General features: G+C 43.4%; 1 protein-coding gene across 1 annotated transcript; it reads left to right on the top strand.

Annotated features, from left to right (window-relative positions):
• The first annotated feature begins 1995 nt into the window (after positions 1 to 1995).
• On the top strand, positions 1996 to 26566 carry LOC106602396 (SH3 domain-containing protein 19). Its single transcript, XM_045716600.1, has 21 exons — positions 1996 to 2331; positions 2559 to 2645; positions 12298 to 12337; positions 14431 to 14471; positions 14847 to 14886; positions 15335 to 15470; positions 15834 to 16014; positions 16208 to 17353; positions 19432 to 19539; positions 20015 to 20127; positions 20883 to 20923; positions 21051 to 21282; positions 21792 to 21860; positions 22078 to 22224; positions 22722 to 22794; positions 23217 to 23347; positions 23557 to 23851; positions 24500 to 24546; positions 24757 to 24943; positions 25453 to 25562; positions 25701 to 26566. Exons 2-21 carry the CDS (start codon positions 2582 to 2584, stop codon positions 25809 to 25811), a joined length of 3312 nt encoding a protein of 1103 aa, XP_045572556.1. The 5' UTR covers positions 1996 to 2331; positions 2559 to 2581; the 3' UTR covers positions 25812 to 26566.
• The last annotated feature ends 300 nt before the right edge of the window (positions 26567 to 26866 follow it).

Raw genomic sequence — 26866 nt, 5'->3', positions numbered from 1 at the left:
TAACGTTGTCTACATTATTAAAATGCATCCAAATACTACTGTGCTTCCGATTCATTTTCCAGCTGTTGTTTTCACAGCTGTTCTTCCTCTCTCTCCTCGGCTGCTAAGTGTGTGGCTGTGAGTGAGTTGGCTCGACCCTCCCTCGCGCATCTTTGGTTCATTGGTTGACACTGCGACAGTCAGAACGAATGTGTGTGCGCTTGAGTATTTAGGCCTGTATTATTTTATACATGTTTTTTTTTTGTTGAATTAGTTAATTCTATTAATTTCAATCTTTTGATTATTCATATCTTCATTTTTAAAGATTTTTATAAATAGATTCGGCTCTTCTGATATGCGAGCCGGCTCCCAACATTTACCTACAAGAGCTACAAGAGCTCTTAGAGCCGACTCGTTTCGCGAACGACCCTTCACTAGTTTGTGAATGTGAGATCAGTGTGAGGAGTCAATGTACTGTGAATGATTGCCCTTCACACAATTGTTTTCTATACAAAACAAGGATTTTAGCCCTGTATTTCAACACCTCTTTTGATCCTGCCTAGCCCATATGATCAAAGGACTAGGCTATTCCATCCTAAACAATAATAATTGAATGGCAATGTGAAACCATACAAACATAGACAACTGTGTCCACCCAAATCCTGTTAGGAGATCAACAACCATGACTGAACAGGACTGTTAACAGTGTCACCTGTTTTAAGGAGCTCTGTGCCAGCTACCATTCTCTTCACAGGGCCCGAGTTGGAGCAGCTATTTGCCGTGTTATTAGTCTCTGTTGTAAAAACGAGGTAAACCTGTGTTCTTGGTCATGGCAGACTAAGTAGACTTCTCATTGCGGATGAGGAATTTACATTTTAGAAAATGTTTATTTGCACATTGTGTATTGTGAAAAGTATATGCACACATGTCTCATTTCTACTTTTTTCTTCTTTTTTTTACATAAAAATACTGTCTATCCTGAACTTTATGGTTACCTGATAGCTTTGTAAACAACCAACTCATTGTGTATTTATTATTACTTTTATTATTACGTTTTATTATTTCTCTATTTTCTTTCTCTCTGCATTGTTGGGAAGGGCTGTAGTACACATTTTCCTGTTAGTCTACACCTGTTGTTTACGAAGCATGTGACAACATTTGATTTGAACTGTGGCAGGTGCTGGCTAGTAGAAATAAACAAGGTAGATGGGGACATCTAGTGCTTATAATTTGAAGTACATCTCCTAAGAAATTGCTCAGTTTACTATGAATCTTTCAGACAGTCTCAGTGGTATTTCTCTGTCTCTATGTGGTAGAGAACATATAATGTGTTTGGACTGTGTGCCAATATTCAAATATCAAACTTGGGGATTAAATAATAGATGTAAAACACCCAAAATAGGATTCAAAATACTACCTCAGCCATTTGATTTCCTAGATGCAATGGTAGGCTATACTGTAATAAAGATAGTATTAAATGTGTGTGCTTTTTGTCTATGCTTCACAATAGATACAAAAGTAAGTCTTTATGCTTTTACTCATGATCAAAGGTGTGATGAAGACTTGTCCACTGGAGGTCGACTTTAGGCAGCCATGTCAAAACCAAACTATCATCGTCAAACACATGGTCACAGAGGCTGGTTGTGGTGAGTCAGACCATTCTGCTGTAAATGAGTGGTCTTTACTGGCTAACTGTTCTTTGTCTAACAAGATAATAGCTGTGGAACTACCGTGCCCCAAGGAGACGAGGCGGGAGACTGTCTGCAACAGGGTGGGAGGGAAGAGTTTAAACAGTGTGGAAATCAGATTACCTTGAAGAGAAAAATATACATTTGTATATCTAATCATTACTTCTAGCTTAAATAGCTACAACATTTGTTTTTACATAACTCAACCCAGTTAGTAGGCTAATATGTAAAGTAGTAGGCTGCCTTTTCATTTGTATGTGCTTCAACAACAACAAAAACAGCTCCTGCTTGTCTCTGCAAGCCGTAACATGTATTGAATGACAGGTGAACTAGCATCATCACTATGGGCGGCTGTCTGGGTATCTATGGGCAAATAGCGGTGCTCTGGATGTCGTTTTTAAAAATGTTTTATGGATAACAGCTTCCCCAATACGCACAAGAGAACACTGTGACCACTCACTCCGTTAGACTACAATTCTTTGTTCGGGTCGCAGTGGTTTTACTCAGACATTGTGGTGAGGAGAGAAACTTTTGTTGCGGTCTGTCAACTCCACTCAGTTGTTCTCAATTCCGGGGCACCATCTCCATTTGTGATACCGCTTTTGCCAGACAATTCAGTTCCTGTTGTTGACATTCGTGTCGGGCTACCGTCGGTGCGGACAAGGTAGGGAGCTATAGCCTAACTACCCCTCATTCTACAAAATTACATTAACACAAACACAGTTGTAGAAAGTTATACTCTGTGGCCGGCGTAGGACTACTTCGGGTTTTCTCAACTCGTAAAGACCCAATTTTACGCACCAGCCGAGACTGTTTACAAGGCAAATTCATTTCCCACCTCAGTCAATACTTTTTTTAATAACACGTTTCTAATTGGCCGGAAATTACCAGGCGCCGCAGTGTTCTCATCTCCTATGGCTGAAGGCAGAAGAGAAGAGGAGGAGTTGAGGGATATACGGAACCGAAATCAAGCAACAGGTATGTCCACTTGCCAACAATCTATCGTAAAGGTCAACCTCTTGTAATTTTGATACAGCGTCTCCTGAAGTAGGCTACATGTGTTTGACACTTTGGGGCAATATCATTTCAAAACGTGGGCTTTTACCTTTTTAACCCATGAACATAACAACTTGGAACAGTGTTCCATCATGAAACATATGGTTAAGTGTGTAGGAAATGATACAATTTAGCTGAAAATTGAATTCATATAAATTATTGTTGTTGTGAAGAAAATGTTATGCAATTCTACAAATTGTTCCATTCCATTGAGATGAGATCTTTTTTGTTGCAGTTTTGAAGCTAATTTCCAGAAATTCTATGCATTTTGCCATGGCTAATGCTGCATTCCTCTGCTCAAACATTATAACAAAATCAATGGGCATGTGCCCTGAATGCCCAGTTGTTAAAATATTATATTCTCTCTGATTGTCTAGCTTTTATTTGATTGTTAGTTCTCAAATATTATATTATTCAAAAATATAAATAGTAAAATATATTTAGTTCTGTTCTGCACCATTACAGTATCCAGCTGCTATGGTTGACACAATGCTCTCACTGCTGCATTCAGTGAAAGTATACTTTTATACAGCAGCTGGTAGCAACTACCTGTGTGTATCAGATACAGCAGTCAGTAAACAGTGCTACAACCACAAGGAAAACCCTGAAACTCTGCCAGCCAGACAGGAAGGATGACACAACAAATTGTATATGTCCCGACACTTAAAATATTCCTCATCTCATGCCAGCCAAGCTGTGTCATTTAACTGTGTTGCTGGAAATGCATCTGGAAAACCACTGGCACTTGGCAGACAGGTTGATCCTGTTCATTTTGCCTCTGTATATTTTTGCTTTTGTCATTTTATTTCCTGATGAAATCACTTCTAAAATGTGTTCATATTCATATCTCTTATGCCACACAATCTTCATGTATATCAAGAGAAAGGGTTGTAAATGAATACATGTATGTAGGCTTTACCCTGGACTTCCTGACGGGCCGCCCCCATGTGGTAAGAGTAGGCAACAAGTCTGCCAAGGCTGATCCTTAACACTGGGGCCCCTCAGGGGTGCGTACTTAGTCCCCTCCTGTATTCCCTGTTCACCCACGACTGCGTGGCCAAACACGACTCCAACACCATCATTAAGTTTGCTGATGACACAACATTGGTAGGCCTGATCACTGACAACAATGAGGCGGCCTATAGGGATGAGTTCCAGGACAACAACCTCTCCCTCAATGTGAGCAAAAGAAAGGAGCTGATCGTGGACTACAGGAAAAGGCGGGCGGAACAGGCCCCTATTAACATTGACGGGGCAGTAGTGGAGCGGGTCGAGAGTTTCAAGTTCCTTGGTGTCCACATCACCAACAGACTATCATGGTCCAAACATACCAAGACAGTCGTGAAGACTGGCAACTACTCGGCATCTGACCGTAAGGCGCTACAGAGGGTAGTGCAAACGGCCTAGTACATCATAGTGTCAGAGGAAAGCCCATAAAATTGTCAGAGACTCCAGTCACCCAAGTTATAGACTGTTTTCTCTGCTACCGCACGGCAAGCGGTACCGGAGCGCCAAGTCTAGGACCAAAAGGCACCTCAACAGCTTCTACCCCCAAGCCATTAGGCTGCTGAACAATTCATAAAAATCACCACCAGACAATTTACATTGACCCCCCCCCCCTGTACACTGCTGCTACTCGCTGTTTGTTTGTTACCTATGCATGGTCACTTCGTCCCCCACCTACATGTACAGATTACCTCAACTAGCCTGTACCCCTGCACACTGACTTGGTACCGATGCCCCCTATATATAGCCTCGTTATTGTTATTCTTATTGTGTTAGCCTACTTGGTAAATATTTTCTTCTTCTTGAACTGCAGTGTTGGTTAAGGGCGTGTAAGTAAGCATTTCACGGTAAAGTCTACACTTGTTGTATTCGGCGCATGTGGCAAATAAAGTTTGATTTGAATTTAGTCATTGTGTTTGGTTTACTGTTTTACATTTCAATGGCTGTTGGTATATTGAACTTTCCCTCGCCTTTGAATTCTGGTTCTAAACATGGTTCTATGCCGAGCAATTTCCAATCTAACAATGTGTTTGGACCCATAGAATGGTTAGACCTTCCTAGTGTAGGTAGGGGAGAAATAAGCAGCAACACCTGTTGAGCAAACACCTGGCTTCCCAGTAAAGACACACCCCACCCCACCCAACACAAGCCTCCATGCCCAGTCTGTTAGTTCAGGCCTGGGTTAACTGCAGCTGTCTGTATGTGGAGATCAGACTGATCCTATGGGCAGGTGGGTTGACTGTGTAGAGAGTGATGGAACAGGAACTGTTGTCTTGTAACTTGATAATGGTGACAACTGCCAACTCTACTGCACATGTGTGTAGGCTAGCTAGGCTATATCATATGAAGTTATTTCTGTCACAAGCTGAGATTAGCCTATTCAGTATACAGTATATGCTTGTCACTTTTTAAGAGTAAAATACATTATCTCATATGACTCATATGCCATGCACCGTATGATGCCATATGTTATCATTGATGATTGCTTTGTGCATACTGTTCTTCATCGGCATTTTCAATTGGCCAAAGTTTAACCTCCTTGCATTGAGCAAGATCTCCGTTAGACTGTCATCTCCCCCAAACATCCATGGATGACTCCTCTTTGACATCACCTAATCATGTCTTGACATGAGTCATGTTAATCAGCTCCTGACACCGTGTTATTCAAAGGTGACATGATCATGTCCGTCTGTTTTTCATGCAAGGATAGAGCGCTACACATTCACAATGTTATGTTTTTATAGTTGTAGACATGTCTGTTCCACTTTGACTGTTTAATTTTCCAAGCAGAATGGATGTATGTATGTGTGTGTGTGTGTGTGTGTGTGTGTGTGTGTGTGTGTATATAACTTAGACCCCCTCATCTCTCTCTCTGTCTCTCTCTCACCCTCGGGTGGCTGTAGGACTATGGAGAAGGAGGAATTCATATTTTGTCTTCCTTTGAAGAATTGTGTGTCCTTTAGCTGAGGCTTATCACTTAATACAAATCCAACCATCATTAGTATTTGGCAATTAAACTGTCTATTTCCAAAAAGGCATATTAGATTTTAATTGACTCGCCCCATTTTTGTCCCGTTGTAAAATATTAGCTTCCCCGCTCGACGTCGACAAATTCATTACTTATCAATTTGACTCCACATGGAGGCAGCGTAATGACAGCTGTGAAATAACTCTTTTCTTTTGTGTGATGAAAAGGCTCTCAAATATTAATGCGGAGCCTGTTTCCCTTGTAGCAAATGAGATGTACATATTAATGTACTGTAGTACCTCAACATAGAAAATAGATGTGCAGTGCACAAAAGCTGGTATTTCAATATCACCCAGAATGCTTCACTCTTTCTGGCAGATAGTTTATCATTGATTAAGGATAATACTGATAAATTGATGTTCAATAATTGACACAGTATATTTCTACTGGCTAGTCCAACTGACCTGTCTGGTGCATGGGTTTGACTTCCTACAGAACATCTCTCAAAACTGACCCACAATGGCTCTGGATTGGACACAGTTAATGTGCAGCTGTTGCGTTCACCCACCAACCCACTTACCCAGCCATTAACCCCCAGCCCACCCTAAATCATTTGAAACACTCCCTTTGAGAAAGTATAGGGAAGACTTTGATTCTACCCTATGATGACATCAGTGCCTGTTCTGCATGTGTGGGAAGTAGGATACAAGGATATGAAAACCCCTGGAAGTCTTATGGGGTTTTGGGAAGAAGCAGAGATTCCTGCGCTGAATAAATAAACCCAGAATCTGAGAGCTCACATTCCCTGAACATGCCATGTTACCGGGGTCGGGATATAGAGGAAGATGCTTCTTTGTGGACTGACAAGGGATGGGAACTAGCCCCTTGTCTCCACACAGCTGTGCCTTCGTAGCCTAGCCCCACCCTCCATGGGATGTAACCTTACTTCTGACCTCTCTGATTTGATTTAGGCCCAGGACTTCAAACCAATCAAATCAAATTTATTTATATAGCCCTTCTTACATCAGCTTATATATCAAAGTGCTGTACAGAAACCCAGCCTAAAACCCCAAACAGCAAGCAATGCAGGTGTAGAAGCACGGTGGCTAGGAAATAGGAAGAAACCTAGAGAGGAACCAGGCTATGAGGGGTGGCCAGTCCTCTTCTGGCTGTGCCGGGTGGAGATTATAACAGAACATGGCCAAGATGTTCAAATGTTCATAAATGACCAGCCTGGTAAAATAATAGTAATCACAGTGAACAGGTCAGGGTTTCATAGCCGCAGGCAGAACAGTTGAAACTGGAGCAGCAGCAACGCCGGGTGGACTGGGGACAACAAGGAGTCATCATGCCAGGTAGTCCTGAGGCATGGTCCTAGGGCTCAGGTCCTCCGAGAGAGAGAGATAATTAGAGAGAGCATACTTAAATTCACACAGGACACCGGATAAGACAGGAGAAATACTCCAGATATAACAGACTGACCCTAGCCCCCCGACACAAACTACTGCAGCATAAATACTGGTGGCTGAGACAGGAGGGGTCAGGAGACACTGTGGCCCCATCCGATGATACCCCCGGACAGGGCCAAACAGGTAGGATATAACCCTACCCACTTTGCCAAAGCACAGCCCCCACACCACTAGAGGGATATCTTCAACCACCAACTTACCATCCTGAGACAAGGCCGAATATAGCCCACAAAGATCTCCGCCACGGCACAACCCAAGGGGGGGCACCAACCCAGACAGGAAGACCACGTCAGTGACTCAACCCACTCAAGTGACGCACCCCTCCTAGGGACGGCATGGAAGAGCACCAGTAAGCCAGTGACTCTGCCCCTGTAATAGGGTTAGAGGCAGAGAATCCCCGTGGAGAGAGGGGAACCGGCTAGGCAGAGACAGCAAGGGCGGTTCGTTGCTCCAGTGCCTTTCCGTTCACCTTCACACTCCTGGGTCAGACTACACTCAATCACAGGACCTACTGAAGAGATGAGTCTTCAATAAAGACTTAAAGGTTGAGGCTGAGTCTGCGTCTCTCACATGGGTAGGCAGACCATTCCATAAAAATGGAGCTCTATAGGAGAAAGCCCTGCCTCCAGCCGTTTGCTTAGAAATTCTAGGGACAATTAGGAGCCCTGCGTCTTGTGACCGTAGCGTACGTGTAGGTATGTATGGCAGGACCAAATCGGAACGATAGGTAGGAGCAAGCCCATGTAATGCTTTGTAGGTTAGCAGTAAAACCTTGAAATCAGCCCTTGCCTTAACAGGAAGCCAGTGTAGGGAGGCTAGCACTGGAGTAATATGATAATTCTTTTTGGTTCTAGTCAGGATTCTAGCAGCCGTATTTAGCACTAACTGAAGTTTATTTAGTGCTTTATCCGGGTAGCCGGAAAGTAGAGCATTGCAGTAGTCTAACCTAGAAGTAACAAAAGCATGGATACATTTTTCTGCATCAATTTTGGACAGAAAATTTCGGATTTTTGCAATGTTACGCAGATGGAAAAAGCTGTCCTTGAAACAATCTTGATATGTTCGTCAAAAGAGAGATCAGGGTCCAGAGTAACGCCGAGGTCCTTCACAGTTTTATTTGAGACGACTGTACAACCATCAAGATTAATTGTCAGATTCAACAGAAGATCTCTTTGTTTCTTGGGACCTAGAACAAGCATCTCTGTTTTGTCCGAGTTTAAAAGTAGAAAGTTTGCAGCCATCCACTTCCTTATGTCTGAAACACAGGCTTCCAGCGAGGGCAATTTTGGGGCTTCACCATGTTTCATTGAAATGTACAGCTGTGTGTCATCCGCCTAGCAGTGAAAGTTAACATTATGTTTTCTAATGACATCCCCAAGAGGTAAAATATATAGTGAAAACAATAGTGGTCCTAAAACGGAACCTTGAGGAACACCAAAATTGACAGTTGATTTGTCAGAGGACAAACCATTCACAGAGACAAACTAATATCTTTCCGACAGATAAGATCTAAACCAGGCGAGAACTTGTCCGTGTAGACCAATTTGGGTTTCCAATCTCACCAAAAGAATGTGGTGATCGACGGTATCAAAAGCAGCACTAAGGTCTAGGAGCACGAGGACAGATGCAGAGCCTCGGTCTGACACCATTAAAAGGTAATTTACCACCTTCACAAGTGCAGTCTCTCTTGTCTTCAGGAAGGCAGTGAGTTGCTGCACAACAGCTTTATCTAACATTTTTGAGAGGAATGGGAGATTCGATATAGGCCGATAGTTTTTTAAAAATATTTTCTGGGTCAAGGTTTGGCTTTTTCAAGAGAGGCTTTATTACTGCCACTTTTAGTGAGTTTGGTACACATCCGGTGGATAGAGAGCCATTTATTATGTTTAACATAGGAGGGCCAAGCACAGGAAGCAGCTCTTTCAGTAGTTTAGTTGGAATAGGGTCCATATGCAGCTTGAAGGTTTAGAGGCCATGATTATTTTCATCATTGTGTCAAGAGATATAGTACTAAAACACTTGAGTGTCTCTCTTGATCCTAGGTCCTGGCAGAGTTGTGCAGACTCAGGACAACTGAGCTTTGGAGGAATACGCAGATTTAAAGAGGAGTCCATAATTTGCTTTCTAATGATCATGATCTTTTCCTCAAAGAAGTTCATGAATTTATTACTGCTGAAGTGAAAGCCATCCTCTCTTGTTTTTTTTGCTTCTTTTTGGTGTTAATGATATTTTTTTCATATTCAATAGGCTATTAATCTAATCTTATACTTTTTATTTATTCATTTATTGTGTCTTTGTCCATAACCTGTCATGGGATATTTACTATTAGAAGCCCTCCATAAAAGCCCTCCGAAGGTTTCTGGTTTCTGGTTTCTACAGCTATATCTTATCTAAAAGTGAAAGTGTGTTTCATAATGGTCGCACGACCTGCTGAGTGACTGCTAGGAAAGAGGATATGTTATGGCTCAGTTGGTAGAGAATGGCGCTTGCAACACCAGGGTTGTGGGTTCGACTCCCACGGGCGGAACAGTACGAAAAAGTATGTACTCACTACCGTAAGTCGCTTTGGATAAGAACGTCTGCTAAATGACTAAAATGATGTGGCGCTATGTCCGGATGTACTATCTATGATGGATTGGAATAGAGTAACAGTTGACTCCACCTTCTAATCCAGCAAAACATAGTCCCACAGTATGCCAAGGTTTTTAATATGTAGCCTACTTCCTAACACTAACGTAGACCGATGACCAAATAATAGAGCTATGCATGTTTCCAGAGCAGGGAGTGGTGCTACAATAGGGAAATACAAGGATCTGGCCAACAGAGATGTAGCGTCAGAATGGGTGTGCCCACCATTAACACCCTGCCAATAGGGAAGACGGACAGAAAGACACACAGTATTGTGCTCTCTCTGACACAGGAAGAGAACATGTTGATTTGATTTTGTTAGATAAACACAGGTGTTGGGCTGGAACAAACCCAGAACAACCCCTATAATAACATAAATATGCACTCAGTGACCTAGTTCAGTTGGTAACAAGCAAGGCCAGAAGAAATCCTGGCATATTTGTATTTTGTGTGAACGGTGCCTTTTAAGATCAGAGCAGAGGGTCATTTTTTTTTTGTAGTGTTCCATCGACCTTTTTCAGTAGAGCAGGAGAGTGACAGTAGAGTGGTACTTCCTGAATGGCCACATTCCATTTGATCACATTGGCCAAGTCAACACACCAGCCAGTAGGGAGAGAGAGAGACCCCTCCCTTTCTCTGTTGTTGTTCGTGGTCATGGAGTTTGTTTCTTTACACAGTAACACACAGCATGGAAAAGTAGGGAGGGACTTGAAGGAAATAATACACACCATTTTGGGGGACATTTGTGAAATCTGTTTAAAACGTTAACAGGTAGGAGCATCTCTTGTTGCTATGTTTCGCTGTGAGATTATGTTGTCAGTACAATTCACAGTAGGTTATAGACAATACTTTCAGCAGGGATTGCACTGTATTCCAACTGACAGCTCGGTAACATGTAAATGAAGCGCATGTTGAATATTGAATATCCACTAGATATTGAATCCTATTCATTGTTCCATTGCACTTGCCTTTGACCAGTGTGTGTATGGCATTGTATCTACCGGTATGTAAATGTCAAACGATTTTCTCTTGGAAAACCTCTCTTCATTCTGTCTTTGTCACTGTAACTGAGGCAGGTAAACAATCTCTCACAGACCAAAGTGCAAAGAAATGTGTGAAAATGTCTCTGAGGATTTGATTCACTAACAAACTGTTACTTCCTTTTTTGTTTCATAGAGAGGTAAAAATTTTACATTTACATTTGAGTCATTTAGCAGACACCCCTTTCCAGAGATATTTACAGTTAGTGCGCTCATCTTAAGATAGCTAGGTGGGACAGCCACATAGCACAGGCATAGAAAGTACATTTTTCCTCAATAAAGTAGCTTTCAGTAGAGTCCGTAACATACGTTTGAGGCAGTGGCATATGGCAGATAGCAAGTGTGGTGTTAGACATTGTAACAGTATTATACTGGTTGGCGTCAGGTCTTTAGCAGGATGCGAACAAAAATGAGCATCAAAATATTAAGATGGCTTAATGCATGATTTTTAACACAAAGGGATCCTAATAACCTCATATGACCTACTTGTCTGATTTATTTTAGTTCCTATGGCACAAAGGCCTCATACACTCATATACTCTAGTATAGTCAAATGAATGTAAATGTTAGCTTAGCTGCTGTGGACCACTAACCACTAGCCAGTCCATCATATCTTAAAGCTAATGACATAACTTTGGAATGATATCTGTTGAGTATCTTTTGCGAAGATTTCATATATGGAAATAAGACATGACACATTTATGACAACTTATGACACAGTTATGACACCTGTACAGCATGTCCTGGGCGAATGCTTGCTCCATCTGAAATGTGGTTTGTCTAGAAGGGATACAGCTTTTGTCAACATTTATTTTTCATAGCAGGTTTAGGAGAACCTGCACAGCAGGTTAGGAAATGAACGTAGTAGGTTAGGGGAACTAGGTTAAGGTTGGGAAAGGGTTAGGGTTAGGGTTAGTTCAAATGCAAAACAATTCCACTTTTAACGTCAATTTGATAAAAGCTGTATCCCATCTAGATGTGACCCTGAAATGTCAGGTGTCCAGAATAAGCCATTGAATGTGTGAATGAGGGAGAGCCATTCTTTCCATACATATTGCTCATGGTCCCCTATTTACATATGATTTTCTTTGAGATTGTAGCTATACAGATCATGGTTCAGATATAATGTCTGGTTTGATGAAATAAAGACGAGAGCATTAACAAAATTATTTGTGTTTAAACATTTTTTTTAGATGCTTTTGATATTTGCATGTCAATGTCATTCTTTGTAACTGGTTGATCAAGAACAGACTAGAATGTTGAGCCAGCTGAATGTAGTTATTCAAGTTTTTGATGAACGCAAGGAGTGATGCAAAGTCCATAGTTATTTTGTTCACTTGTCCTGTGTCGTCGTACCTGCAGCTTGCTTTGTTTGTGTACAAAATGAGGGCATTTTCTTAGTTAGAAATTGATCTTTCAAATGTGACCGTTAAAAATAAAACGCTGGTTACTTTTCTTTTCAGATCGAACAGAGAGGAATAAGTCTGAGGCTCTTCATTCCAGGTAAGTTATCCATATCATTGAATTTACATATGGGGCATTTTCAATATGTCTATCTTGCTCAATACAGAGAAGGAACCGTGTTAATATTGTGATAATGTTGCGTGCTCCAGAATAAACCCTGGGTTGTTCCAGCTCTACCTAGACACCTCTGTTGCTCCACGGCTCTGTCAGGACTGCAGTGGCCAGAACACTGTCTCTTTAACAGGCAGTTCTGCTGAGGGAGAGTTGTGAATGGTGCAGGGTAGCAAACAATGCGCTGATCCATCCTCTTTGACGGACGGTTGGACACTGTGTCCACTGTGTCCGAAGATCAGAGCTTTTTGAATGGGGGACAAAACCACACTGACTCAGTTGTTGACGCCCCCAGAGCCAAGTTGGTTGCCGTCCAGGGTTAGGGTCAATTCCATTTCAGTTCAGTAAACTGACTCCAACCCTGTAACCTTTCTTTCACAATATGGTATACCCTACCTAGATAACTCATTAAAACTCAGCACCTTTTCAATGTCTTCCAATCCAAGGTATTGACACAGAAGGAGGTTGGTGGGAGGAGCTATAGGAGGATGGGCTCATTGTAACTGCTGGAATGGAATAAATAGAACGGAGTGAAACATAGTTTCCAGATGTTTGATGTGTTTGATACATCAATTTATTCCATTCCAGCCATTACAATGAGCCCATCCTCCTATAGCTCCTCCCACCAGCCTCCTCTGTTAAAGTACAGCAAACGTCAACGTGTTCCAATACAAACCTTTTTTTTGTTGATCAACTATTGGACGTTTAACCTCCCTGTTGTTCTATTTGTTTACGGGCTTAGCTAATCGTCCTAATTATCCACGTAGTGCTATGGTGGGAGAGGCAGGGGGGAGTGTTCCTGTCTTCCTCTCCAGATGGTTTACATCACATCTCCAGTTCCGTTAATGAGCAGGATGTGTTGAAGGTCCTGGGCCTATGGGGGTCTGGTCTGGATCCTGTTCATTAAGCACCATACGCAAACAGAAACCTGGAGGGACCACCTGGGATTGTCCAATAAGACATTTTTTGTTTTCTGTCGCAAAAATGTTTTTAAAACGTATTCCATTGTGTGCCCTAATGAACATGACCCCGTTCCGTTGAGACTGTGTAGTTGGCCCTTCTGGGAACATATTCTGGCACAGCCTGGGAGGGGTGCGGAGTCAGCTCCAACACTACACTAGTCAGGAAGTCAGATCAGACCTAGGAATACAGATCAGCAAGAGGGGTCGTTATATTGCAGAAGTGCACTTTTGGACGCCCCCTGGGCTTGGTAGATGTATGTGGTGGCCAGAGGAGGAGGTGTTAGACTTGGGCTATTTCTGAGTCATTGTTACAGTAACAGATGGACGATGCCTAAGGATATTCAGTGGATTGGATCTGCGTCCTGCTGCGTTTTAAGGGTTTTCTGGAGAGGGATTGTGGAAAGTTGCAAGCGGGGTTGAACTCTTCAAAGGGCTTGCTTTTTAATGATTGTCCTCTTTCTTGTGCCTGCGTCTCTGGTACTTGTCCCATTCTCACTCTGATTACTGGCGTATAACAGGCGCATGTACCGGAGGTAGGCTCTTCTTTTGGTTGCAGTATGCAGCGGTAGCTGTGTTGTGTGGATTGGAGTTGACGATAGAGTGGGATAGAGGATGTGGCCGTCACAGTGGTAACTGCAGTGCAGAGAGGACCACTGCAGCTAAAGAGGTTTGATGCAACTATCAACACTGTTGTTATCATCCTTTGGTGTTACTCTGCACTTATTCAGCTCTTTTAGAGGTAAAGGGGTATATATTATCTCTTTTACTTTATCATATAATGAAGTCTAGGATACCTATGGATGACAATTAAATGTTTTCAAATGTCAGGATTATTTGCTGAGATTGTAATTTATTTTTGTTGAGAATTCCTCTGTCCTGGTTCAAGCCTATAAAGGTGGCTAGTTGGCTTGTGGATAATTAGCACTGTCTGTCCAGTGTAGTAATCCGGTGGAGTCTGACTGTTGCCAGCATTATACTTTGCTTTCTCAGGTTGTATAAATGTAAGAAATCTTATTTTCCAGTCAAACTCTCCTCAATGGTAACTCTTCTCTCTTCCAGCCAAGGACCTCTGTCCTCAATACGAGCTGCCATTAAGCGAAGTGAGTTGCTCATTGTTGAGTTTGTCCATTATTTGGTATATTCTCATACAATATAAAAGTATCTAGCATGATTAAAGTCTGTATGTAGCAGAGGAGGCTGGTGGGAGGAACTATAGGAGGATGGGCTCATTGTAATGGCTAGAATGGAATGAATGGAACGGAGTCAAACGTATGGTTTCCATGCATTGATGTGTTTGACTCTGCTCCATATATTCCATTCCAATGAGCCCGCACTCCTATAGCTCCTCCCACCAGCCTCCTCTGGTATATAGCTATTGTACATGATTGAATCCCCCAAGTGTTTTTTTAATGTCTCTTTCAATTCATTACATATCAGATTGAAAGAGATTAATTTCATATCATTTTCTCCCACAGCGAGAACCAGCACCCAAAGTGAACAGACCAGAGACAGAAGGTAAAGTAAACAGAGGAGTTTCATAATACTTCATAGTCTCTGTAGCTCTCTGATTGAATACAGTTCTACTCTCATTATTCCAAAAATCAAACACCAAATGCTTCAAGGTAAAGTGCACCATGGCAAAGAACTTGTGCTCTACAGTGAAATCCACATTTTTCATTTGAAACAAACTGATATTAATGTTGACTTACAGTCCTTGACTCAACTGGTGAATAACCATTTAAAGAAAGTAATATGGTCTATAAAATGGCTTATTAACAAAAAACAAAATCATGGCCACATATGGTGTTAAAAAAGCTATATATTGATTTATGACAAATGATACATAAGGCTTTCTACATAAGGCTTTCTGTCAACATAAGACAAGTGTCAACAGTCTGTTGCATGTCATGTTTGGTTGAGGTAGTCTACTGTATTGTGCGTAATGGACTTGTTTGTCTTTCAGACGTCCAGAGATCACCATCTTGTCAGCCGAGCCGCTCACTGCCAACGGCTGGTTCCCAGGGGCTTCTGGGGGATTTACGGCAGCCCCGCCTCCCTCACAGCCCATCTGGGGAGGGTGCATCCAATCAGATACCCAGGTACCGTTTATTTAACTAACATCAGCCTCTAATACTAGGGGAGACAGCAGGCTGTGTGTTCTTGGCCTGTTCAGTTTGGGTGTGTTCTGCATGGATTTTAACTTTGGATTTTGTTTGATCCACCTTACCATGTTCCTGTGTCTTTCACAGTTTTCAGTGTAATGTTTGAGATGATGAACTACTTTCGAAGCAAACATATCATTTAGCAGTGAAACAAGCACGGCAGGTTCAGCATGTTGTACTACTATAGGACGTCAATGTAGGACGGTAGCAAGCTTGCATGTAGAATACAAGTTATAATAATCACACCGCTACACATTAGCTTGGTCAACGTGTGTGTGTGCCTTCTCTCTCGTGTCTTAGCCACCACCATCCTATGACCAGGTGATCAAGGAGAAGACCCAGGAGACCGTTGTCACGCCGACCGCCGCCCCCCGGAGATCCACGACCATCGCCACGCAGACCGACCCTGTGGAGGACGACACCGCCGCTGGCCCAGAATGCACTGCATCCTCACTGCCAATCGAGAAGAGACAGTCTACAGGTGAGGCTTGTGAGAATGAGAATGATGATTACAGATGGGTTAGCTGACAACATCATGAAAACTCTATAGTTGGTAAATATCATATACTTGTATTACCACGACTAAAACAATGTAACGTCACTTTTTAGTCAAAGTTTTCATGTGTGGTGTGAGTATAGGCTAAGTGTATTGTTTATAATCTCTTCCTTCTCAGTGAAAATAAAGCCAAAAAAGCCACCAAGGCTATACTTACCCAAGCCTTTACAAAGTGACTCTACCACTGCAACAGCTGTATCTGATTCTGGTCTTATCCAAGTAGACGCCACAGCCACTAACACTAAGAACCAAACTGACCCCAAGTCAGCCGCAGCCCAACCCAGCCCAACAGATTCCAGCTGTGCAATCCCAAACACCCGGTCTCTCTCTCCATCTGTTTCTGTACAATGGGATGGGCCAATAAAACCTTCCGAACCCAGCACTATCACTACGTTCTTAGAACCTACAGTCCCCTCCTCAACAGTCCCAGTAGCCACTGAACGTCCCATCCCGCTTCCTCGTTCCAAATCCTGCAAACAGACAATCACAGAGGAGGTCAAAGTTCAGACTCTGGTCAGGCTCAGTGACAGTGGTTCCAGCTCTGTAGATGACACAGCAGTCGAGGCTCCTCCCTCGGGGAAGTACCTACAGGAACTATTAGATGTGTTTTGTCCTGAGGACCAATACGACCAGAACATTAGTGACGCTAGTGACAATCAGACTCCAACTGACGGGAGCGACCAAAGCGAGGAAGGTGACGAGGACGGTGACATGGCCGCCCTTCACAGCCAACGTAACATCCGGGCCCGGATCCAAGCCTTTGAGAGCCAGGAAGGCGATAGAGAACCAGAGTTCAAACAACCAGAGCCTCTACCCAGGAACGCGCACCTCAAACCCCCTGTGATTTCAGCCAAACCAGCCCCAGCCCTTGCCCCCAAGCCCTCAATCAAGAAGCCCAGTAATGGCAATAACTACCAGGGGGCGATCTCCATTATCTCCACTCCCTTTATTCCTTCCATCCCAACCCCGGCACCCAGACCCGTGCTCCACAGAAAACCCAGTATAGTCCCAGAACCCAAGGAACCAGAACCAGAACCAGAGGCTCCACCCCCTGCCAAGACAGCCATCCTTTCCCGGTCGCGGCTCTCCATAGCAGCCAGAGCCAAGAACCTTTTCCCCCAAGAGGAGGATGAACCCAGGTTGGTACCTCCTATCTCTCCAGAGAAACCTCGCAAGGAGCCGCTGGGCCTCAACCTCAACAACCACAACTCAGTCTCCATCACCACCACAGAGGCAGTGAATGAATACATGGACAACCCCATGAGTAAGTACAGCAGCATGCATTTCACCACTGACTTAATTGGTTAACTTAGTAGTATAAGTGTTCTAAGTATAGTTAAAACACATATAAGCTAATTTATAACCTCTTTATCGACACTACTTTACAAAAAACGTCACTAGCCTGCAGTTATTTTAATTAATTGTTTTATTTCACCTTTATTTAACCAGGTAGGCCAGTTGAGAACAAGTTCTCATTTACAACTGCGACCTGGCCAAGATAAAGCAAAGCAGTGCAACACAAACAACAACACAGAGTTACACATGGGATAAACAAACGTACAGTCACTAACACAATAGAAAAATCAATGTGCAGTGTGTGCAAATATAGTGAGGTAATGTAATAAATAGGCCATAGTGGCAAAATAATTACAATTTAGCATTAACACTGGAGTGATAGATGTGCAGATGATGATGTGCAAGTAGAGATTGGTGTAAAGAGCAAAAATAAATAACAATATGGGGATGAGGTAGTTGGGTGGGCTATTTACAGATGGGCTGTGTACAGGTGCAGTGATTGGTAAGCTGCTCTGACAGCTGATGATTAAAATTAGTGAGGGAGATATAAGTCTCCAGCTTCAGTGATTTTTGCAATTCGTTCCAGTCATTGGCAGCAGAGAAAGTAGGAGTTGGCTTTGGGGATGACCAGTGAAATATACCTGCTGGAGCACGTGCTATGGGTGGGTGTTGCTATGGTGACCAGTGAGCTGAGATAAGGCGAGGCTTTACCTAGCAAAGACTTGTAGATGACCTGGAGCCAGTGGGTTTGGCGACGAATATGAAGCGAGGGCCAACCAACTAGAGCATACAGGTCGCAGTGGTGGGTAGCATATGGGGCTTTGGTGACAAAACGGATGGCACTGTGATTGACTACATCTAATTTGATGCGTAGAGTGTTGGAGGCTATTTTGTAAATGACATCGCCGAAGTCAAGGATCGGTAGGATAGTCAGTTTTACGAGGGTATGTTTAGCAGCATGAGTGAAGGAGGCTTTGTTGCGAAATAGGAAGTCGATTATAGATTTAATTTTGGATTGGACATGCTTAATGTGAGTCTGGACGGAGAGTTTACAGTCTAACCAGACACCTAGGTATTTGTAGTTGTCCACATATTCTAGGTCAGAACCGTCGTAGTGAAGCTAGTCGGGCGAGCGGGTGCGGGCAGCGATCGGTTGAAAAGCATGCATTTAGTTTTACTAGCATTTAAGAGCAGTTAGAGGCCACGGAAGGAGTGTTGTATGGCATTGAAGCTCGTCTGGAGGTTTGTTAACACAGCTTCCAAAGAACGGCCAGAAGTATACAGAATGGTGTCGTCTGCGTAGAGGTGGATCAGAGAATCACCAGCAGCAAGAGCGACATCATTGATATATACAGAGAAAAGAGTTGGCCAGAGAATTGAACATTGTGGTACCCCCATAGGGACTGACAGAGGTCCGGACAACAGGCCCTCCAATTTGACACACTGAACTCGATCTAAGTAGTTGGTGAACCAGGCGAGGCAGTCATTTGAGAAACCAAGGCTATTGAGTCTGCCGATAAGAATGCAGTGATTGACAGAGTCGAAAGCCTTGGCCAGGTCGATGAAGACGGCTGCACAGTACTGTCTTTTATCAATGGCGGTTATAATATCGTTTAGGACCTTGAGCGTGGCTGAGGTGCACCCATGACCAGCTCGGAAACCAGATTGCATAGCGGAGAAGGTACGGTGGGATTCGAAATGGTCGGTGATCTGTTTAACTTGGCTTTCGAAAACTTTAGAATAGATATAGGATAGATATAGGTCTATAACAGTTTGGTCTAGAGTGTCTCCCCCTTTGAAGAGGGGGATGACCGCGGCAGCTTTCCAATCTTCAGGGATCTCAGACGATACGAAAGAGAGGTTGAACAGGCTAGTAATAGGGGTTGCAACAATTGCGGCGGATAATTTTAGAAAGAGAGGGTCCAGATTGGCATTAAAGGTTTTAAACATTGCTTAGAATTTGTCATATAGTCCTAATGCAGGACCTATATGTTGACAAATATTGATGAGTCAACACTGGCCGTCTCTATCTCTGTCTCTCTCCAGACTATATCCCAGTGAACCCTGTGGGTAGTGATGTGGGCGACGGCTCCTTCCGCAGACAGAGTGTAACCAGAAGACCCACCACCATTAGAGTGCCCAGTAAAGGAAAACGTGAGTCTAGTCCACCTGCTCTACTCTCTGAGTAGTGAGTTATGTGGCATACTCCATATCCACACATGTATGACCTTATATAAAGGCCCTCTGATCTCCATCTGGGTCTACCCAAAATAAAACGTTTTGACATAACCTAATGATGGATTAGATGCTGCCATTTTCTCAAACAAACTGTAGGTGTGGATGTTAGAATGTGTGTGTCTGTGCTTTGGTGTCTTAGTGAGTGTGTACAGTCGACTCCTGATAAGTGAGTCAGTTAATCCGAATTTCAATACTTTATTTACTTCGACATGTAGTTTGAGTATGTGCATTTTCCATCTCAGAGTGTTCATTCATGGCAACACCAAGCCAGTGAATTAGCGCAAAAATACAATGATCCCAAACCTTTGCATGGATTAAAAGTTGACTGTATGGTTTGTACAGTTTACAGTACAGTGTATCCAGTCTAAAAGTTGTCGGTTTTCTCCCTCAGTGTTCGATGGGACTTTGGACAACCCTCCTCCTCTCCCTGCACAGAAGCCTGTAGGGTCACTGCCATCCCCCGTGACCCGTAAACAAAGCATCTCAACCCGCTTCCCCTTCCAGGTAAGTGCTACCACCTTCCTTCTTCATATACTTCTCCAATAGAAGCACTATTGATCTACAGTAGGCTACCTAGCTTCTCTTCGACTACTAGAAAACAGGAAATACAAGAGATTACTGACATAGTTCTTCCTCCACACCGCCATAATACTGCACTCTCTCTGGGGAAGCCAGAGTCAGTCAATAGCTCCCGACCCGGCTTGGCTATGACATAACCGGGCTTTTGTGCAGCAAGAAGCCTTAGCTAAAAGGACATAAAAAGACAAGTCAAAGTGCTACTTTGTATTTTTCTTCACGATTATCTAGTGTCAGTTCATTCATGGTGGCTTGAAAACCAGCCCCGTCAGAAGCAGTGCTAAACTAGCCTGACAAACCAGCCTTTTACCTGGCCACCGCCAACATTCACCTCCACCTGTGGTTCTCAACCGCAGACCACACAAAGGGGCCAGTGTAGTGTAAACAATGACTGACTAGTACTGTACAGCTAGCTGTTAGCAGTGGCTAAGGAAGGGCACATTGAGGAGTCATTCACTTGGTTGCTATGGTTGCCCTAGTTGCTGAGCGCTGCAAAGGTAGTAGGCGTAGTAAGTCTGTTTCGTTCAGGGGAGGTCATTCAATCCCATGTGGTGTTAAATGTGATCTGGGAGAGATTAGAGAAGTACCCTGGTTGTCATCAATTCACATCTGTTTCTAGACTGCCACGTTGCTTCTTTGAACATAATAGTAACAACCTTTTTTTCTGTTGATTTGAACTGTAGGAGTCCTTTGATTCTGAGCCCATACCGGGCCTCCCTCCTCGGTCAGTAACATCACATCGTGGGTCATTTTAGGGGATAAAAAGGGGTAAAGATCCATTGATAACATATTAGATACAGTCCTAGACACATGGCTTTAATTAACTTCATACTGCTGTTGATCTCTTCCAGGCCTGGTGGAGCTAAGGTCCTCCCTCCTCGCCCACCTCCAGCAAAAGTAGGCCCAGGAAGGCCACCCCCGCCCCGGATAAATGGTCCACGTCAATCCCTCTCCACCCGTAGAGCACCAGTGTCATCAGCAGCTCCATCACCCAAGCAGCCCCAGGCTCAGAAGCCCAAGAAGAAGGGACCTGTGCTTCCCCCCAGGCCCAACCCTGGCCACCGTCTCTACAACCAATACACGGTGAGAGCTTAGAGTTTCCACCCCGCTCTGCTGCAGCCCCCAAGGCAGCCTGCTCTGCTGCAGCCCCCAAGGCAGCCTGCTCTGTTGCTGCCCCCAAGGCAGCCTGCTCTGTTGCTGCCCCCAAGGCAGCCTGCTCTGTTGCTGCCCCCGAGGCAGCCTGCTCTGTTGCTGCCCCCGAGGCAGCCTGCTCTGTTGCTGCCCCCGAGGCAGCCTGCTCTGTTGCTGCCCCCGAGGCAGCCTGCTCTGTTGCTGCCCCCGAGGCAGCCTGCTCTGCCCCCGAGGCAGCCTGCTCTGCCCCCGAGGCAGCCTGCTCTGCCCCCGAGGCAGCCTGCTCTGCCCCTAGGCAGCCTGCTCTGCCCCCGAGGCAGCCTGCTCTGCCCCTGCTGCCCCCGAGGCAGATCCATGGTGGATTTCAGTGGAACTGTTGTGTACTGTAGTTGTGGCAAGTGTCACATAGTAAGCCTGTGAATGTTTTCTGAATGTTTTCTTTGTCATGTGTGTTTGTCTAGCTTGGACTTCCCCACGGGATAGCAGAGTTTGACTACAGTGGGAGAGACACAGGGGAACTCTCATTCCAGGTAAATCACTGTCTGCATGTTTTGGAGGTTTTGCTTCTAGCAACAACAAGAACATGATATGAGAAAATGTTAATGACTACTGTATTTAAACCTGACTTGATCACTAGTTTTATGGATTTACTTATTTCACCTTACTGTTTTGTAATAATTTTTTTCTTTAAGGAAAAGACAATTTTGTAGAAATTAATATCAAATGCTTCTTGATTTTCTCCCACAGAAAAATGAGTTGCTGCTGCTGATTGAGCAGCTCGACCACAAGACCTTTGAATGTCAAGTGGGAGACACCCGGGGCCGAGTCCAGAAGTCTCACATGAAAGTCATCACTCCTCTCTCCAGTGCCCCAACTAAACCAGCTCTGTCACAGGTAATGTCTTCAACCATTTACAATGAGCTGTCAATCAAAACATGTCTGCCCTCTTACTTTCCAGGCAACTTGGCTACCCCCTATTTTGTTTGGCTACCCCCTATTTTGTTTGGCTACCCCTTATTTTGTTTGGCTGCCCCCTATTTTCTTTGGCTACCCCCTATTTTGTTAGGCTACCCGCTATTTTGTTTGGCTACGCGCTATTTTGTTTGGCTACCCCCTATTTTGTTTGGCTACCCCCTATTTTGTTTGGCTACCCCCTATTTTGTTTGGCTACCCGCTATTTTGTTTGGCTACCCGCTATTTTGTTTGGCTACCTCCTATTTAGTTTGACTAGCCTATCTAGCACCAATTGGTTTTTATTTCTTTGTAGCCACATAGGAACTTTCATTGCGAACTTGGAGTATTTTTTGGGTTTAGTTTGGTCTCTAAATCCCTCTTTTGTACGTGTTTCTGTAAATTCCACATATACCTGGATGTGTTTTCTCTTCTTACAGGGTGACAGCACAGTTGGGTCTCGTAGAGGCAGCTGTGGTCTTCAGGTGCAGGTCCTCCATGACTTCACCCCAGGTACAGAACAGTACCTGCTCTGGCACGCTGACCACCACAACACACAACCTAACAAGTCTCCTATGTCTTATAGTAACAAACACATTGGCTATTGGACTGTACACCTTACAATATTTTAAGTCATTTATTAGATTTTAATCATGTCAAATAAATTCCAATATGGCTGGCATGCTTTTACAGCTGTTTTGAGTTCCCCCAAACATGTCCACGCCAAGTAAAGTAACTTTTAGAATCTAGACGAGGCTCACAAAAAAAGTGTTTACAGATTTGAATCACCTCAAATCATTTGCAATATGTCTGGCATGTTTTTATTGCTTAGTTCTGTGTTTCCCTCAGCAATTGATATCCACAAAGTAGAGTTCATGCTAGAGTTTGTGTTGTCAGCAGTGGGATTTGATTGACATGTGTTGTATCCTATCCAGAGGGTCCAGGGGAGCTGGGTCTGAGGGAGGGGGATGTGGTGAACAATGTGGAGCAGGTGGACAGTGAGTGGTACCGCGGCTCCTGTAGAGGCTCCTCTGGCTTCTTCCCTGTCAACTACGTCAAAGTTATGGTAAGACTTCAGTCAATGTTTCAGCTATAGAGATAGGGCTGGTTTCCAAGACTCAGATTAAGCCTACTCCTGTACGAAAAACTGTTCAATAAATAGTATTTTCAAAGTCTTTTGTGTGAGAAACCAGCCCATAAAATGGTTTATAGGATGTATACAAATGAGTCCAGCTATTTAATGTGTTTTGATTATGATTTTTTTTCTCTATTTAGTCAAATGCACCAACACCAACCAACGCAAAGAAGGCAAGGCCCCCCCCTGCAACAGTCAGTGGACCGAGGTGTGTGGCGCGGTTCGACTTCGAGGGTGAGCAGAGTGACGAGCTAACCTTTTCTGAGGGAGACGTGATTCAGCTAAAGGAGTACATGGAAGAGGAGTGGGCGAGGGGACAGATAGGGGCCCGCATTGGAATCTTCCCCATCAACTTTGTGGATATCATAGAAGATCTTCCTCCTCTGCCACAACCACAACGACAGGGATCATTCCCCACCAAGATGGCACTACCTGGTAGGACTTTTAATTCAAGGCCCACTTCTTAGCTTGAAATGGAATGTACTGTATATTAAATGACTTATCACAGACTGGGCCTTCAAATCATTAAGGAACCTCGGCTTGAGATGTGTGTCCCTATCTTGACATTGTAAACATAATCAGAGAATTGGAGACATTGGAATTTTCCCACAGAAGTTCATGTTGTCCTGGCATACTGTATTTGAGGTCATAGCGTAAGGTCAAAGGTGGCCAGGCCACAAACAGAGTGAAATATTTATTCTTGGCACGGGGGATTTTAGCTGTATCGTCACGTATCCTGTACCCCTATTGCGGTTTGTCCACCAGTACAAAAGGTTTCTCTAGAACTAGTCTACAGTGAACTGCCTCCATCTCTCTCGTAATGTGTAGGCGGATACTTCCCTCTGCGGAATGTATGGAATCTGTGCAACATGTTTATGTTTAAGTCAGGAGCTCTGTGTAAGCCCCTGTACTAAGACCTTTTTATTAATACGGTACAGCTCACTCTGTGTGCTACATGTCCTTCTCCCTGGCTCTAGCAGTGTACTAGTGTACGCCCACACACTCATTCCCCATTCAGTTTTATGTTCAGCAACTGTCAACACAATATGCTTTCTATCTGAATACCGCTACTGCATTTCTCAGGCATGGTTTCTTCAACCAAGACCCAAGAGGCTGCCAAACCCATACAGGTATGGTTCATGTGGTACTGTTACCAGTCTTTACAACATAACACAAACGAAGGTCACGATACAGGTGTATGTGTGTCAGTGTTTGGCCTGAGCTGTAGTCTGGGGTAGCCTAATGACCTCTGTGTGTATATCCAATGATTAATGATTAGAGCTTGTGTATGAGACCGTGAGTATGAGAGTGTCCACTAACATGTATATCCCTGTCTATAGTCTGGTTCGTCAGGAGTGGAGTGGGCCGTGGCTCTGTATGACTTTGTAGGCCAGACAGAAGAGGAACTGTCCTTCCAACAGGGAGACCGTATCCTGGTCACACAGCATGTAGATGCCGAGTGGTGCTCTGGAAGGCTTAATGGTAGAGAAGGATTCTTCCCCACAGCCTTCGTAGAGACCAGCTCAGGTAATAATAGGGTATTCTTATGGCGCCATCTTGTGGTAGGAGGTGAATTTATCTGCTTGAAATATAAAGCTAGGAGTTTTTTATTTTTATACTTAAAATATTTATACTTTTGGTTTAATTAAATTCAAATAACTTTGCCGGGGTGATGATTGACACATGACAAAAAACAACTACTGATACATTCAACGCAAAACCCACAGTTTGAATAGGCCTATATACCAGAGGCTGGTGGGAGGAGCTATAGGAGGACGGGCTCATTGTAAAGACTGGAATGGAATTAATGAAACAGAGTCAAACATGTGGTTTCTGTATATTTGATACCGTTCCATTAATTCCATTCCAGGCTTTAAAATGAGCCAATCCTCTTATAGCTCCCCCCACCAGCCACCTCTGAAACATACAGATATTCCTGGTCTACTCATAGGGCAGCATAGTAGGACATTTACTATGAATAAACTCTCATTATAAGGACATTTAAGGTACTGATGATTCCCTTTGTCTCTGTCCAGGCAACTCTCCGGTGTTGGACAGACAGCAGAGTGTGACTAATGGGGAAGGAAGCAGGGGGAAAGCGATGTTTGACTTCACAGCTGAATGTGATGAGGAGCTCTCACTGAAGGTATTTCTACTGTTAACATTCAATAGTTAATTACAACAAAAGAGTTAACATTGTTTGTTACAATCAACAGTCATATATATATATATATATACTACAGGTACTAGGCCTACAGTATAACTTTCCTTTCTCTTGCTATAGGCGGGGGATATCATCACCAACTTGGAGTCCATTGACGATGAGTGGTTCTTGGGAGAGTTGAGGGGGAAGCGAGCGTTGGTGCCTAAAAACTATATGCAAGTGCTGGCATGAGTAATCTACCCTTAACAAAGACACTGGGGTGTGTCTGTGGTTTCATCACGACTAATGTCTTTTGAACTATGGAAATATGAGAACCTGAAAGATGAGAGGAAACTGAATATTCCAAAGTGCCTTTTTGCCCCCACTGGACTGCAGTAGTTCTCTGCTTTGAAGCTTAAAACTAGATTGTCCGGTCAATCTCCCACAGAAAGCTATTGGGTGTCTTTTTGAATGCAACATTGTTTTTTTTAATAGTATTTATAAATGTGAATGTATCACTTTATTTGGATAGTCCATCTGTATGTGGTCATACTATCTGAGGAAAAGCAACTGCTTGCGAAGGTTACGGTAAGGTCTGTTAGGATAAGGGTTAAGGTTAGGGCTAGTTGAAATGTTACTGATAGTCCATCTGTAGATGCTCTACAGAATATCCAAATAAAGTTTTACCTGTGAAAGTAATGAAATAACTTTGTATGACGATGCATCTGAGAATTGCTGGCTGTAACTGAATTGAACAGGCATTCATATGAAGTTCCTGCCACAAAACCCTTACCAGCTTTGTTCTAATCCAGATATGCAGTATTTAACGTGATGTTGACTACACCATTGCACATTAAATATAGCCGTTGTAGTACAATATTTCCTCAAACTATGAATTGTGGTTCTTACAATACTGCATGTATGTAGCCCGCTGAAAGCCTTTTCTGGTGGCTAATTGTGCTCAAATGCTCAGCTGGTTCATGAAATAAAGATATTTAAAAAATGAAGACAGTTCTCCTTAACAGGGTCATTCATAACTTTGAGGAAAGTGTCAAAAGGTTTGACTTTTAGAAAAACATATTGGTCAAACTTAGGCATTGATTTTTTTTTTTTAGATGTATAATCCTCACAGGGTGGAAATGTGGATCGTAAATTAGCCATAGATCTGAGCGAGCAAGAGTACGGTAGTGTATTGGTGAACACTTGAACAGGATTTTAACTTTTCTCAAACATATTTTGGTAATTATCCAAATTAGCCTAACAGGGTGGGGTAGACATTTTATTTAGCTTTGCACCATTGTTTTCCC

Source organism: Salmo salar, chromosome ssa04, assembly GCF_905237065.1.
Source record: "Salmo salar chromosome ssa04, Ssal_v3.1, whole genome shotgun sequence".
Classification (NCBI taxonomy): Eukaryota; Metazoa; Chordata; class Actinopteri; order Salmoniformes; family Salmonidae; genus Salmo; species Salmo salar.
Note: the sequence above shows the minus strand (reverse complement) of the source record. Positions and strands in the feature narration are given on the sequence as shown.